The 16,729-nt window shown below is 38.0% G+C and overlaps 1 protein-coding gene and 1 long non-coding RNA gene across 2 annotated transcripts in view; both read right to left on the minus strand.

Moving 5' to 3' along the window:
• Positions 1 to 8,096: 8,096 nt before the first annotated feature.
• On the minus strand, positions 8,097 to 11,021 carry LOC123651237. The gene is made up of 2 exons (XR_006739804.1): positions 10,403 to 11,021; positions 8,097 to 8,134 (listed from the first exon to the last, which is right to left on the minus strand). It is a non-coding gene; the product is annotated as an uncharacterized LOC123651237 (long non-coding RNA).
• Positions 11,022 to 15,794: 4,773 nt separating this feature from the next.
• The window catches only part of PGGT1B (protein geranylgeranyltransferase type I subunit beta), a 52,800-nt gene continuing 51,865 nt past the window's right edge, over positions 15,795 to 16,729 (minus strand). The window contains exon 9 of the mRNA XM_036409465.2: positions 15,795 to 16,147. Within this exon, the coding sequence (XP_036265358.1) occupies positions 15,873 to 16,147 (275 nt within the window). The 3' untranslated portion in view covers positions 15,795 to 15,872. The remainder of the gene's footprint in view (positions 16,148 to 16,729) is intronic.

The following is a 16,729-nucleotide window of genomic DNA, read 5'->3' on the forward strand; positions in this document are numbered from 1 at the left end:
ATTAAATTAAAAAAAAAAAAAAAAAAAAAAAAAGCATTCCTGCCAGCAAGGTTCCTGGACAAACACTGTCACCCTTACTTAGGCGACTAACTCACTTCCCAGTCATTCATCTCATTGACAGAGTTCAGCATTCAGCGCAAGTTTCTCACGTTCTCACTTCTTTTTAAACTAGCAGCTCCCCTAGGAGGCTGCAGCAGCAAATGGCCTTTCAGCCTTCTCCCTGCTTCATTCACACCTGACAACCGCTGCTTCTCTTGAAAAGAAAACTTGGCCCAACAAAGTCAGTTCTGGCCCATTACTTCACTCTAGGCAGTCTTACCTTTCTTGAAAAGGTGGAGAGGGATAAGGGCTGAGGTTTCCTACTAAATATATATCTCTTTGAACCATAATGAGATTAGACACACATAAGATTTACTACAGGGGCGAAGCGATTTCCTTCAGCAGGTTGGCAGAGTTTGCACTGGGCTCAACATCGGTGGCAGGGTGCAGTGTGGAAATGACCTAATTTACGGGAGCGTAGGATTTTGCAGGCTTGATGAGTCAGGGGTTTTCCTTATTTGCCTCTTCTTCTGGTCATTTACAATTTTTTTCTCTTTGGCCCAGAAGTCTAAAAGTATATATATATATATATAATTTTTTTTTCTTGCACACCTCTTTTTATATGTCCAATAATCACTCCTTGGCTGTTCTACCAGAACTTTGTTCCATGTGTTGCTTTCCTTCTGTGTTGGCTCAGATAGCCTGTTAGAACAAGCAGCAAAAATTAACGTGCTGAGTGTTCATTTGGGATTGGGGGGTCATTAGGAAGTCAGACACAATCATAATGCTTTTTGTTTTGAAGCTGCTTCTCCTCAAGTTCTGTAGAACCTTGTGCATGCTCTTTGCTTCCATAAAGAAAACTAATAGAATCCAAGTGAGATCTGTAGCTAAATGGATTCCTCTTTAATATTAGCAATACTTGACAGATTGCTCTAAAGTGAAATTTTTCATTGGCTCTTGGACATGATAAAAATCACAGTGTTGGAGTCGAACAACTAGTAGAGACAAAGAAGCATACAAGCCAGATGTTTTCCCTAAAAACTTCCCCCAAACTGCATTTGATGACCTCCACTTACATCTCCCTCGGAGAAATGGGTCGCATGTCCACCCTTAGCTGTAAGGAAGGCTAGAAGGTGATTATTTTACTCTGGGAACATTGATTGCTACTCTAAACAAAATCAAGGGTTTATTATTATATAAGGAAAGGGAGATATCAGGTAGGTAACTGATAATTGTATCTTCGTGAAATGACTAGGTTTCAATGAAACCTACTCTTTTTACTATGCTTCCTACTCTTTTTTAAAAATATATTTTTTAATTGATTTCAGAGAGGATGTGAGAGGGAGACAGAAACATCAATGATGAGAGAGAATCCACTGCCATCCACTGGGGACCAAGCCTGCAACCTGGGCAGGTGTCCTTGACCGGAGGTGAACCTAGGACCCTTCAGTCCTCAGGCCAACTCTCTATCCACTGAGCCAAACCAACTAGGGCTTACCCTTCCTCCTCTTAATGCTCTAGGATCCCCTTTACCATAGGGCAACACTAGCTGCCACTCTTTTCTGTCCACTTGATCACATTCTACTAGGACAGTGGTTGGCAAACCAAGACTCGCGAGCCACATATGGCTCTTTAGCTCCTTGAGTGTGGCTCTTCCACAAAATACCATGTGTAGGCGCACTTGTACAGTGCAATTGAAACTTCGCAAAAGTCAGTTTTCGGCCTGGGTGAGTCTATTTTGAAGAAGTGGTTCTAACGCAGAGCCACACTCAAGGGGCCAAAGAGCCGCATGTGGCTCTTGAGCCTCGGTTTGCCGACCACAGTACTAGGAGATACTCCAGGCAAAATTATCCTTATCAATTGCTTAGATTTCTACCCAAGACGAAGTCGGGGGGATTGGAATCGCTCTTAGAATCAGCTGCTGCAGAGCAGGAAGTAGAACTGCCGGAGCCCAGATCCATGTCCAGAAGTTAGAACCCAGAGAGGGTCCTGAGCATTTATTTCCTCAGGTGCCTGGTGGCATTTACCACTCTTCATTGTTGTCAGTGTGCAAAGAGCACTGAGGAGCAGTAAAGGCCTTTCAAAGATGACAGGCATATAAAATGAAGACCACATTACAATTTCCCCTGAAATCCTACGCATGGAATTCAAAGACACGGGTAAGACAGTTAGTAGGTGACAAACAAAAGTTGCTTCATTATTTCTCTTACTTCAAAGAACAAAATAAGATTGATACCGTACGGATTAATGTCAAACTTCAATCCACAAAGGAAACAACATTTTTAGAAGATTAATTCGTATTTCTCAAGAATCATGAAATTAACATAACACATCTGCTTCATGAAAGACTTCCTCACCAAAAAGAAAGATTGTTAATAGGGAGATTATGTCATTTGTGAATTTTTCACAATGAGAAGACTAGCAATATATATTTTAAAAAAATACATTTTAATTGATTTCAGAGAGGAAGATAGAGGAGAAAGATAGAAACATCATTGAGAAAGAATCATTGATCGGCTGCCTCTGCATGTCCCACACTGGGAACTGAGCCCAAACAACCCAGGCATGTGCCCTGATTGGGAATTAAACTGTGACCTCCTGGTTCATAGGTCAATGCTCAACCACTGCACAATATTATGTAATAAATGCCACTGCATTGCACACTTAAAAATGGTTTAAAAGGTTTTTTTAAAAATTAGGTGGCTGGGAACCAGACAAGTGGCTTGTTTTAGTTGGTTGGAGTGTAGACCTATACATAAAAAAGATTGTGGGTTTGATTCCCTGTCAGGGCATACACCAAGGTTTTGGGTTAAATCCCTGGCCTGGGGCATATGGAGGCAATCCATAGATATCCCTTCCTCTTTCTCTAGAGTCAATAAAATATATCCTTAGCCGGGCCGGCATAGTTCAGTGATTGAGTGTTGACCTATGTATGAATCAGGAGGTCACAGTTCAATACCCAATCAGTGCCCATGCCAGGATGCAGTTTTGATCCCCAGTGTGAGATATGCAGGAGGCAGCTGATTAATTATTCTCTCTCATCATTGATGTTTCTATCTCTCTCTCCCTCTTCCTCTCTGAAAGCAATAAAAATATATTTTAAAAGAAACCACACATCCTCAGATGAAGATTAAAAATAAATTAGGTAGCTGGCGCTTGGGCTGTAGTTTGCTCACCTTGGCCTATTATATCATCTGTTTGGAGGTAATACTCCCTGTGTGCTTAAAAAGAATATGTATTCTGCTGTTGGATGGAGTGTTCCATGAATACCAGTAGCTAGAGTTGTTTTTCCATGTCTTATGTCTTTGTTCTTCTGTTCCTCCTTTATTGTCTTTTGTGTGTGAAATATTTATTAGTATATCTATTTCATTCTTTTGTTGACTTTTAACAAAATTATTATTTTTAAATAGTTACTCTAGGGACTAAAATATAACTCAACTGATCCCAATCTACTTTAGATTTATATTGATTTAATCTGCCAAAATGTAGTAGTTCCAGTACTCCTCCCTCATTGTCATGCATATTACTTCTACATATGTTATAAATGCAACAATCCAGTGTTATAATTATTGCTTTACACAATCTAACAAAACTGCATTTTTTAAAAATAAATTAAGAAAAATATATGTATAGTATTTATTTACTCATAAATTGATCAGTTCTGGTGCTCATCATCTTATTATCTATAATCATTTCCTTTCATGCTGAAGATTTCCTTTAGTATCTCTTGTAAGACAATCTGTTAACAATGAATTTCTTCAATCTTTTAATTAATCTGTAAATTCAAGACAATTGCATAAAAACTCTCAAATAGAGGGATTAAGCAAAAATAAAACACTATATATCCTATATAACAAAAGCCTAATATGGTAAATGTCCTACTGTTCATTAGACCACTAGACCAAAGGCAGATGCTCTGATTTGTAGGTTAGCTTGCTACTGGGATCTGGCCTATCGGGATGGGTGAGACATGCGGAATATGCCCTGGAGCCCTCACATGGTCCCTCCCTAGCCCTGCGGTCCCTTCCCTGTGCCCTCTGGAAATCTGAGAGGGATGTCAGAGAGCTGGTTTTGGCCCAATCCCCACAGGCCAGGCCGAGGGAACCCCACCGGAGTATGAATCCATGCACCGGGTCTCTAGTATATTTATAACACACAGTCACTGACAACAGTAGGGTGATAGCCAGAGGGAAAGAGAGCTAGGTGGATGTGGGCAAAGGGGAGGGGGGTGGGTAATGGGGACATGGGAACGGAAAGAGACTTTGCTTGGGATGATGAATGCAGTGTCCAGATGGTATTTGGTTGAGTTATACAATTGAAACCTATATTGTTTTGTGAACCAATATCACCCCAATAAATTCTATTAAAAAATAAATAAATAAATAAAATTCAAAAAAGAAATGCACACAAATGCCCAAAGCAATTTATAAAAGAACAATGTCCTAGCAAATAGAAAAATGAAGCCATAATAATTAGAAAAATTGGTATAAGAATGGACAAATAAATCATTAAAACAGAAAATCTAGAAAAAAACTCACAATTAGAATTTACATGATTTATATTCACCTACTAAATAATAACAGTGACATTTTCAATTAGTGATGAGAGCATACGTCAAATGGTGTTGAGAAAACTTCTGTACATCAAAAGATAACAATGTTAAAAGAAATGCATTTGCAACATATATAACAGATAAAGAATACATTTAAGAATATATAAAGAACCTCTTATAAATCAATAAGAAAAAAAAACACCTAATAGAAAAATAAATAAGGGATAAAAACAAAATATTTTAAAATGGGGGGGAAAAATGACCAATAAGCATGAAATGTGCAACCATAATAGTAACAAAGGAAATAGAAATGAAAACAATGAGACCCCATCATTCATTCATTAGGTTATCAGCAATTAAAATAAATTGATAGTAGAAATTTTGTTGATGTTGTTAATCCTCACCTGAGGATATTTTTTCCATTGATTTTTAGAGAGAGTGGAAGAAAGGGGGAGAAAGGGAGAAACATCAATGTTGATTGGTTACCTCCTATACATGACCTAGCTTGCAAAGGAGATATCTACCCTTAATCAGAATCAAAACCTGGACTCTTCAGTCCACAGACCAATGTTCTATCCATTGAACCAAACCAGCTAGGGTGATAATACAAATTTTTAAGAGTGTAAGGAAATGTGTGTAGCTTTAAGAACTTTTGGTTTTGAGTATTGATATAGTTATTTTGGAGGGCAATTTGGCAACAGTGTCTAAAATGTTAAATGACTCAGCAACTTCACTTTTCCGGATCTGTTTGAAGAAGCATCCTTCAAGGAGATATATACATAATGTTAATTGTAACATTGTTTATACTGTTAAAAAATTGGAAGCAATTTAATTTTCACAAATTAAGAAATGCTTGAATAATTTATGTTGTATCCATATTTTCTACTCCATATAAGAATACAAAATGTGTGTGTGTGTGTGTGTGTGTTGAGAAAGAGGAGAAACAGAGGAAGGCACAGAAAATATTTGGAGAAATAATAGGTAAAACTTCCCAAATCTGATGGAAAACAATCTACAGATCCAAGAACTCAATAAACCCATAGAAAGTTAAATACAAAGAAGTTCACACCTAAACACAAGCAAGTGGCAGTGTCTTCCCACTGTTCCCTCCCTCAGCATGAGAGGTGGGAGAGCTCTCCAGGGTCTCCTTACAGATGCACTAATCTCATTCTTGAGGGCCCCATGGACATGACCTAATAACCTCTCAAAGGCCCACCCACTTCCTGACACCACTGTGGTTAGGATTCAAAATACATGTCATAGGGGTCATGTCTTCACAAATATATGAGTTTTTGAGGAGATACACACAGTCTATAGTAATATCCTTCACGTGTATATTTGCTAGTAAGTTTGAATGCTATAGTTTTTGTCTGTTGATCTTGTTTCTGATTGCCTTGTTGGATTTTATTATTATTTGTAATAGTTTGTTAGCCGATGCTCCTGAGATTTTAAAAAGGACAAATATCTGAATATATAGACTATTTCCCCTACTTTGATAATATTTACAGATTATTTTGTTCTTGTCTTATTTTTATTTGTTAGAATATCCAGTATAATGTTGGATATCAGAAGTGACAGTCATTCTTGTCTTATTTCTGACTTTAATGGAAACCTTCCTAATAGTTCACCTTTGTACCTGAGGATTTTGGAGAATAAGGGCTTCAGATTAATAATATCCTTCATGTGGGTTAAGAAGGTTCTTTCTATTCCTATTATGCTAAAAAAGTTTTAAATTAGATATACCTTTTGAATTTTGTCAAATGCATTTCTGAAACATCTATTTGCATGAGTGCATGGTTTTCATATTTAATCTAGTAACAGAGCAAATAACATTAATATTTTTTTCCCAATTTTGAACATCTCTGGCATAAATCCTGCTTGGTTATGACATATAATCCTATTAATACATTACTGAATCTGATGGAATAACATGTTCTCCAGCATTTTTTATCTACTGCCTACATTTTGTCCCATCTCAGTACTTCCTGGTGGCCTAGGGCTCTTTCTGTTCCCTGAATCTGCCCTTTCTGAGCCTGTAGCACACTGGAAGTTGTTCCCAGTTTTAGGTAGTAGCTTATCTCTGTTAACATTATTCCATCTGCTTTGCATATTTCAGGATTCTTTATAATGATTTCTGGCTCACACAGTATCTATTTCTTTATTCAAATACTGCTATTAATTAAAAAAAAAAAAGAAAAGAAAAAAGCATATGATCTGTCATAGGAATTTGGGATGGAGGGACAGGAACCTTTGCAGGGTCTCCAGCTTCCTTCTCATCCCAAATCCAAGACTGATGCCATTTTTAGGCCCCTGCTGAAACCTGATTATTTCTAGTACTCTCTGATCTGATGAAATATCACCAAACAAAACAAACCAAAATAATATAAAATGAGGCACATCTACCTAATGTCTCCTCCTTTTCTAATAATGTGCTTTTTGGTTGAATTCCATAAAACGTTAACTATTAGGAAGGTGGCACATTAGCCAAAGTCGTCTGTAATGTAGATTATACCTGTCCCAGATGGCTTTTCAACACCCATTTAAAACAAATGCCTAGAATTTCTTCTTGGAATGAGCCACATCAGAACAGGATTTTGTTTTTTTCAAATGAAGTGCTGGTGAGGTTAGTACCAGTAATCAGCATTTTCTTTTCAAGTCCCCTCTCTCCTGAGGTGAAAAGGACACTGTATCTCCTAACAGTTTATTTTCCTCCAAAGCTTATCACACACAATCTTTGGCCTAAAGAGGGTGGCAAACTGCTTTGGGCTTATTTAAGGGCAAAGAATGGATTCTTAGAGTTTCCCAGTGGCAAAGTTGGAGCTGTGTGCACATATTCTAATTAACCCTTAATCCCCCAGAACATGTTATTTCTCTAGCAAGCAAGACCCTACCCAGGAGGAAGCTAGAATGGCCAACTTAGACTAGTACTTAGATACTTAGGCACAGAAGCCAGTATCTCCCCCCCGCCCTCGCCCCCCAACACACTGCTGAGCTCATGGCCTTTAGTGGCTGAATCCCAAATCCATCCACTGAATCCAAATATGTTAAGAACATTCATTCATGTATTCAATGTGACCGACCACCTGCTATGGGCCTGGTAGTGTTCTGGCAGGGCAGATTCAACAGTATACATGATTCTTAAAATATAAATGCTCTTAGCCAAAACCGGTTTGGCTCAGTGGATAGAGCGTCGGCTTGGGGACTGAGGGGACCCGGGTTCGATTCCGGTCAAGGGCATGTACCTTGGTTGCGGGCATATCCCCAGTGGGGGGTGTGCAGGAGGCAGCTGATTGATGACTCTCTCTCATCGATGTTTCTAACTCTCTATCTCTCTCCCTTCCTCTCTGTACAAAATAAATAAAATATATTTTAAAAAATGCTCTTAAAAATATATATATATAAATGCTCTTTTAATACCATGCTAAGCTTTGAAAGCTTCAATTTTGTATTAGGTTTTTCAATGCTGAGGTAATATGATGCTGGTAGGGAGGGCAGAACCTTTTTGCTTCAGGGTACACTGTGAAATGATATACCATTTCTTTCCTAGGAAATGAGATATGCAAAGAGATCATCAGTTTGCTTGTCATTAGATATGGTAGAACTATATTGGATAACCAGTCTTTTCTTAACTAAGATACTCACCAGTAACCCACCCCACACCCTTTCACATTGGGGCATAATTCTTTGAGGGAGGACATACAGCTTCTTAAGGTTTGGGGAAGGTAGGGTTAAGAGAGAAAACTCCCTCTGATCAATACAGCTGCAGCATCATTATAAATAATTTAATCACATTCTCTGCTTTTAGTTTCTTTGGTCTGCTTCTCTCTTCGAGCCTGGCTGTGTTTCTGCCACAAAAGATTGCTCTTTGTGAGGCTGAAGAACCTCCCCTCAGTACTTAGTCATCATCTTGTAGCATTCCTCCTGCCTTAGAGCTAAGCATCCATTGCTTTACCATCCTGAAGGATCTTGAACACATTGTTACTGTGAGATGTTATAAGCCAGAGAGGAAGGGAGTTACTTATGAGTGCTGGTAATAAAACAAATGGGCTTACTCTAAGAGCCATCTTCCTGCTGATCCTTATTTATTTTAGGTTATTTCATAGGTGAGAGTTGGGAGAGGGAAGATATGAGGAGGAAAGAGAAAGAATTTACAGGGTCTCGGAGTCAGATTTAGTATGGCTTTTCACAGCAGTGAGTGAGAAGAATAGGGTGTGCAAGAGGTAGCACTTAGTGGAAGATTGGCTGCTATGTGATTATCAAACAAGGAGATGATTGGCTCTGGCAAAAATGATAAAATATGTCTATTGATCTATTTTGCCACCAAGACATACTTTTAAATCTCTTTCTTATTATGTCAGTGTTCCTCAACAAACAACACAGCTGAAATCTCCGTGAATTTAAATTAAGAATGTTAACACCAATCCAGGCTACTGATTTATTAAGTATTTGCAAGGACTTAGCACTGTTGTTCTATTATAGAGGAGAGAAGTATCTAGAAGAAATTTGCAGAGTAGGAAAAAATGCTAAGAAAGGGACTCTATAAGCATCATACTATAAAAATAACATTGACTTTGAGGAGCAGGAAGGACAAGCTTTTGGCCAAGAGGGAGGCATCTTACCACCTGTCCCTGAACTAGCCAGCCAAGGCATACAATAAAGCTATGGTGCATGTTTAAAATTTTTAAATCATCTTATTCTAAATACGATCAAGGGCACAATGGGAAAAGCATGCTGAGAATTTATTTATTAACTATTTTCAGCTTTTTGTAATGGCCATACTTACTATCTTTGCACAGAACACTCCTTCAAAGTCTTACTATTCTGGCTGCTTTCCTTTCTGCCCATTGACTCTGCTTTACCTCATTTGCTCCATATATATATATATATATATATATATATATATATATATATATATAGTTGATTTTTTACAGAGAGGAAGAGAGAGGGATAAAGAGTTAGAAACATTGCCGAAACCAGTTTGGCTCAGTGGTAGAGAGTTGGTCTGTGGACTGAAAAGTCCCAGGCTCGATTCCGGTCAAGGGCATGTACATTGGTTGCGGGCACATCTCCAGTAGGGGGTGTGCAAGAGGCAGCTGGTCAATGTTTCTCTCTCATCGATGTTTCTAGCTCTCTATCTCTCTCCCTTCCTCCTCTCTGTAAAATATCAATAAAATATATATTTTCTAAAAAGATGTAGATATAACTATGCAACATTTGCTCTATGGATGCATAGTATAGTCTATTAAAAAAATAGTTAGAAACATTGATGAGAGAGAATCACTGATCAGCTGCCTCTTGCACACTCCCTACTGGGGATGTACCCTTAACCAAGGTACATGCCCTTGACCAGAATTGAACCTGGGACCTTTCAGTCCGCAGGCCAATGCTCTATCCACTGAGCCAAACCGGTTTTGGCTTCATTTTCTTCTTCTTCTCCTCCTCCTCCTCCTTCTCCTCCTCCTCCTCCTCCTCCTCCTCCTCCTCCTCCTCCTCCTCCTCCTCCTCCTCCTCCTCCTCCTCCTCCTCCTCCTCCTCCTCCTTCTTCTTCTTCTTCTTCTTCTTCTTCTTCTTCTTCTTCTTCTTCTTCTTCTTCTTCTTCTTCTTTCTATTGTATAATTCCATTTATTCAAAATGTGATAATTGGAAAATTCATAGAGCACAAACATAGATTAGTGGTTGCCAGAGCTTCAGAGGAGGGAGGAATGGGATGGAGTGCCAGTGGTATGGGGTTTCTCTTTGAGTTCATTTGCTTCTTATGTGAATCCATAATCAAAGTGGAAGGTTCTGTGTTTTCTGTTCCCCAATACTCACTCATTTAGACAGGTCTCCAACTGGTGTACTGAAGCTTCTGGGTGCTCTGAGTTTCCTGCCACAGCCAATGCTGGCTGTGAACTCTGGCAATAAATATTATAAAATAAAATAAAATAAATAAAATAGGAAGAATCCAGTAGTTTGAATAGCTTGTCTGGTGTCAGACAGGCAATAAGTGCTAATAACGAACTGAAAATGAATCATGACACCCCAGCCATAGCCCTAGGCTCTGATGCAGAACTCATATCACTTTGTTTACTGTGACATGCACAATTTTGAATTCTATCAGGGGAAACGTTATTATAATATTTTCCATTGTAGAGGATTCATATACAATGATTTTCTTCTTAAAACATTTCTGGAACACAGTAGCAATGTTTATAAATATTTCCTTAGAGAAGCAATATGGCTACATTAATATAAATGAGAATATTTTCTGCAAATATGTCTATTTTAGAGTTGTATCAGCTCTAGGGGAGAGCACAGTATGTCACAGAGGCATTTCACAACATATTGTTTACTCTTAAGAAGGAAAATTGTCAGTACTTACCTTTTAGTATCCTTATATGTAAAAATTCATAATATGTTTTTCAATGTGAAATGTGTACATAGTTGAAATATTCTTTTTAAAAATATATATATTTTATTGATTTTTTTACAGAATGGAAGGGAGAGGGATAGAGTGTTAGAAACATCGATGAGAGAGAAACATCGATCAGCTGCCTCCTGCTCACCTCCTACCGGGGCTGTGCCCGCAACCAATGTACATGCCCTTGACCAGAATTGAACCTGGGACCTTTCAGTCCGTAGACCGACGCTCTATCCACTGAGCCAAACCGGTTTAGGCTAGTTGAAATATTCTTATCTCATGATTCCAAAAGTTTTCGGTTTCTTTTCAATACACAAAATTTGGTTTATCTGTATAAATACTTTCTGTTTAATTGTAAAAGTACTTGTTGAAGTACAAACTTTAAAAATTTGTTTCACATTACCCAATTATTTTGTTAACAATGGGACAGAAATGATTATCATATATAAAGTATCCAAAACCTTTTAAACCCAGAGGTATTTAGTGGATGGATAAATGAATGACTAAACTTTATAACTGGAGAAACATATTAAAAGAAAGGTTTTAGCCATAATCAAGTACAGTATAACCCAATTAAGTAATTGTCTCAATATCAACTCAAATATTATTTTCCTTTCTTTCCTTAAAAGACAAATGAAAACTTTAATATTGGACATTTGCTCTTTGAAAGGGAAATCTGAGAGTAATATCTTGCAGAAAAAAATCCCAAAAACCGCCAGATAAAAATTTCAGAATAAAAATAAGAAAAGTATTTCTTCTAAAACCACTTCTGTCTTTCTTTTATTCTTCATTGTAAGAGTCTACAATATTCACTTGAATACTATGAAGTTACAGAGTTTCATCAACTATAACTAAATTGTGGATAAGGGAAAACTAGAAATCTAAGCAAAGTTCTAACTTTAAAAAAGTTGTATACATTACCTTGTTTGCATTTTCAAATGACTACTGCGAGTGGGAAATAAAAATGGTAATACAGCCTTATTTTCACCTGTAAAAAAAAGCCACAATTCTATTCTGAGAAACTGTATTCTATGGTATATGAGTCTAAAATTTATTGTATCTTTTTTTCTTTTACAGAACCTTCAGAAATGTGTCCAACTTAAAAAGAGAAAAAAAGAAATAAAAGAAAGAAAGAAGGAAAGAAGGAAAGAAAGAAAGAAAGAAAGAAAGAAAGAAAGAAAGAAAGAAAGAAAGGAAGAAAGGAAGGAAGGAAGGAAGGAAGGAAGGAAGGAAGGAAGGAAGGAAGGAAGGGGAAAAAGAAAAACAGTTCCCAGCTTTCTTTGCAGCTATGGGTAACCAGTGAAATGCCTGTGGAAGTTGTTGGGTGGGGCTTCTGGGAAAGCCCTTTGGCCCTCTCCTTCCTTCTCTCTAACTAAATCAGTTTTGACACCTGGCATTCCAATCCCATCTTGGACTATTGAGGAGAACCCGAGGACAGCCATGTGCTAAGGCATCTAGAGAAAGGAGAAAGATGAGCCTGAGTTCCTAAGAATAGTGAGACTGCCATTCCAGCCTCTGACTACCTACCTCCCATCTTCTTTTACTCAAGATAAAATTAAACTCTAATTTGTTTAAAGCATGTCATTTGAGTTATTAATTATACAACAAAAACGAGTTCCAGCTGATATAGCCATATTAGAGCTATTTGACCTTTAGCAATTCATTTAACTACTCTATCTCAGTTTACTCATCAGTAATAATGAGCATAATAACAGAGTTGTCATAGGATTAAATGAATTAATACCCATAAAGAGCTTAGAATTATAACCAGCATACTGACGGCTCAATAAAGTCTCTGTTGTTATTATTCTTCACTTGCACCATCTATACTATAATGCCTGGAGTATAAATGTAAGAGAAAAGGGTAAATGAAGAGAAATCACCACATCCTTTTTTGTCACATTCTTTTTATTTTTTAAAATATATTTTTATTGATTTCAGAAAAGAAGGGAGAGGGAGAGAGAGAGAGAGAAACATCAATGATGAGAGAGAATCATTGATCGGCTGCCTCTTGCATGACCCCTACTGGGGATCAAGCCCAAAATCTAGGCATGTGTCCTTGACTGGAATCCAACCCAGGACCTTCAGTCCACAGGCAGATGCTCTATCCACTGAGCCAAACCAGCTAGGGCTGTCACATTTTTCAGAAACAGAGACCTGGGCAAAGAGCTTAACAGAACAGTGACAATACTTCTCAATGAAAAGCACTTTACAGATTACCAATAGTGTTCAGATAACAAAATTCCTCTAGTCCTTACCAGAGCTCTAAAATGAAGGTGAATGTTGAAGCTTATTTGTGTTGACAGGTCAGTAGCTGACTGGCTGAGTGGCCAGAGTCCAAGTTCACTGTTCCATTAAGGGCCAGTGGGCATGGTTCCATTTCATGGCCCTGGCTAATTGCTCTCTGAACATGATTCCAAGTTTAAACTGTATGGGAGAAGACACGAGGAAGTATAACTCAGACACGCTCCTGAGAAACTCTAAGCATCTGCCTTCTCCATCTGCCAGCAGGTGCATACGGATGGCAAGAAAGGCTTTGTTTGTTTGTTTGTTTAAGATTTCCTGATTTTTCCCAGAACACTTGTTTTGTCAGTTAGCTTATTTAGAAGCCTTCTGAGCCTTAGGATTTAACTTCAGGATACATCCAGGATTAGCTCCATTTCAATCTTAGTCACCATCTGATACCTGACATATTCATAAACTCTTCACTTCCTGCCTTTACTCCACTGACAAGGCGTGGGTGTTTCTTTGATCAGGTGCCTTTGATTGTGGCCATATTATTATCACTTGTTATTCCACATTCCAGTCTTTCATTACTCACAAAGGATTAGAAAATCCTTCAGGAGATCAACCAGAGGACTTGCATGCATGCATATACCAGGTAAGCATAACTAACGGACACAGACACGAGGGGTGTGAGGGCATAAGAGGGGGATATTATGGGAGGCAATGGAGGGATAAGGACACATAAGTAATAATTTAATCAATAAATAAAGGAAAAAAAAAAAAAACCAGAATAGGGAGAAAAAAAAAGAAAACCCCACAGGCAGTGTCTTCTTCTAGGTCAGCTGCCAGGATGGTTCTATTTTCTATGCCAGACTTGTTGCCTCTGCTTGGGCTCTCTTACCAATTCACTCGCTATCAAGTCTGTGGCTCTAAGTAACTCATCCCGGGAAATTCTCTCTGAGGAGTCCATTCCCACTAGTGATATCCAATTAGGGGGATATAGACACATATGTAATACCTTAATCAATAAGAAATAAAATAAAATAAAAAGAATGACTTCCGGTAATACGTACCAGAATGAAGCTCCATTTTCTTCATCCTAACAGGCACTATCAGTATAAAAATGAGTTTGGAGATTGGAGGAGATAGAGAGAAACTGACATGGAATTTTTAAAACGTAGAAAGGTATAAAAATGCACTCTACTTTTATCTTCCTTGCCAAAACCCATAATCCCATTCTAATAATGAGTAACATATCAGACAAACCCCATTTGAGAGATGTTCTACAAAACACCTGGCCAGTACCCCTCAAAACTGTCCGTCATCAAGAAGGAAAGTTGGAGAGACTGTCACAGCCAAGAGGAGACATGATGACGAAGGTGGTGTGGTCCCTGGATGGGGTCCTGGAGCAGAAAAAGGACACCAGGTAAAACCTAAGGAAATCTGAATATAGTTAATCATGCATTAATATTAATTAATTATAACATATGTACAATACTAATGCAAGGTGTTAATAGGGGAAACTGGATGCTGAGCATTTGGGAACTCTCTGTCCTATCTTTGCAATTATTCTGTAAATCTGTAAAATAAAGTTGGTTATAAAAACATGGGCAATGTAGCCAAGTCCTTTCATATTTGCGAGATTCTACTGGGCTGGCTGATATATGTCCTCTCAGTTATACAAACTCTGAACCAAACCAAACAGCCCGTCCTCTCTTCTGAAGAGCTCCGGGCATCTTAGAGATAGGAACACATCAGTTGTTACTATTTCTACTGACCCAGGCGGCACATTTTATGATTCCTGTGTCATACAGTAATGGGATCTGGCTGAGGGAATGGCTTGCTAGAAATCATCAGAATGGGACTTAGCTAGGTGGGGAGCCCTGTTTGCTCACCTTTCCCAGCACTGAGGTAGGATAGTAAGAAGCTAGGAAAGTTCCTTGGTGAGTAGAATGGAGACAAATAGTTAAACAGACAAGCAATTTACAGCCAGAGAATAAGTCAGCAGAGCAATGCACAGCCAGGTAATAAATTGCAAGGTCTTACTTAGGAGCAAATAGTTTATACATTTGGACCCTATGGAGACAGACTCACCTTGGTCCCGGTCCCTCTTTGATGACATTCTTTGAAGGTAAAACTTACCAGAAAATGACCCTAACCAGCTACATGCTCATTTTGATGAATCAGCATATTAAAGGACACACACTGGGGAAAGCTGATGAATATGCTACTAAGATATTCCTGAGATCTCCCATAAAATTCCCACTTTTAGAAAACAGATAAAAATCCTAAAGATAAAGGACCCTCTGCATGTTCTCTCTTGAGTACCCCTGAACCTTTCCCCACTTCCTTCCTCAGGCATGTTATCTTTGCTGTCTTTCTCCTAAACTCTAATGGTCCCCATGAGACTTGCAATGCAGTGGCAACTGAGGAATGGTGGAATTAAAAAATAAGAATCTTGTTCTGTGACCTTCTAGTTATTATTGTTTAATTATTTCTATGGTTCTATAAATTATTTTATTAGCTCCCTCAGCCCTTTCTCAAATATAATGAAGATGATTAAATTTGCAATTTTTCCTAATAATTGGTACTAGATATCTGAAATAGAAAAATGCCAGGCTATGTCAAAAGAATGAAAATTGAATTTTTGCAGAGTCAGTTGGTCTTTGGGTCACTATTATATGTAAGTGTATGGTTATAAACATACTCACACATATGGAGTTGTATCTTCAAGTCCATTTTTAGGAAACAAACTGCCCACACTTGTTGCTCCTGCAGAGGACTAGGGAATGAGGGGTTGGGTGTGACAGGGAGACCTTCTTTTATCCTGTTTAACAGAATATGGTTTAAAAGTGTGGTACTTGAGGCACTTGTTTGGGTAGTGACAATCACTTTCCACATAGGGCATCTAGTCTGAAATTCTTCTTGAACTGTGTATTTAAGGGGAAAAAATGAAAATCATTAGGTCTCCTGTGTTTAAAGCCAGGTTGCTAAGTTACCCAGACTCAGTTAATAAGGAAATAAATCTTTGAAATAGAAGAGTTCCCCATAAATCAGAATATTTTGTAGCTGTGTTCTCAGTTGACAAATCTGCCCTCTTCTCAGACAACAGTGAAACATAACTGAAATGAGATGTAACATTGCAAAATAAAAGGGAAATGGAGGGAAAAGCATTTCATTTTAATAGTCAAGCATCTTCACTGATAACCCTCCCACCAACTTCTCTCTCCTCCCCAAATATACCATCATAGAACTCTGGGGGCAAGCACATTACAGATATACCCTTTATTCAATATTAAAATTTTAATGGGTAACTTCCATTATATTATTACATATTTATAAGCACAGAAGTTATGGTGCCTCCCATAAATACATAGAGTATTAAACATTCAACAGTTATTAGCTACAATAGTTTGCAATCTCCTATGACTTAGGTAAAACCTCATTTTAAAAAGGTGGAGTAAGCGCTATGAGCTCATTTAGACATTAAAGTAATGTTAGTACATGCCTAT

This window comes from Pipistrellus kuhlii, unplaced genomic scaffold (assembly GCF_014108245.1).
Source record: "Pipistrellus kuhlii isolate mPipKuh1 unplaced genomic scaffold, mPipKuh1.p scaffold_m20_p_4, whole genome shotgun sequence".
Lineage (NCBI taxonomy): Eukaryota > Metazoa > Chordata > Mammalia > Chiroptera > Vespertilionidae > Pipistrellus > Pipistrellus kuhlii.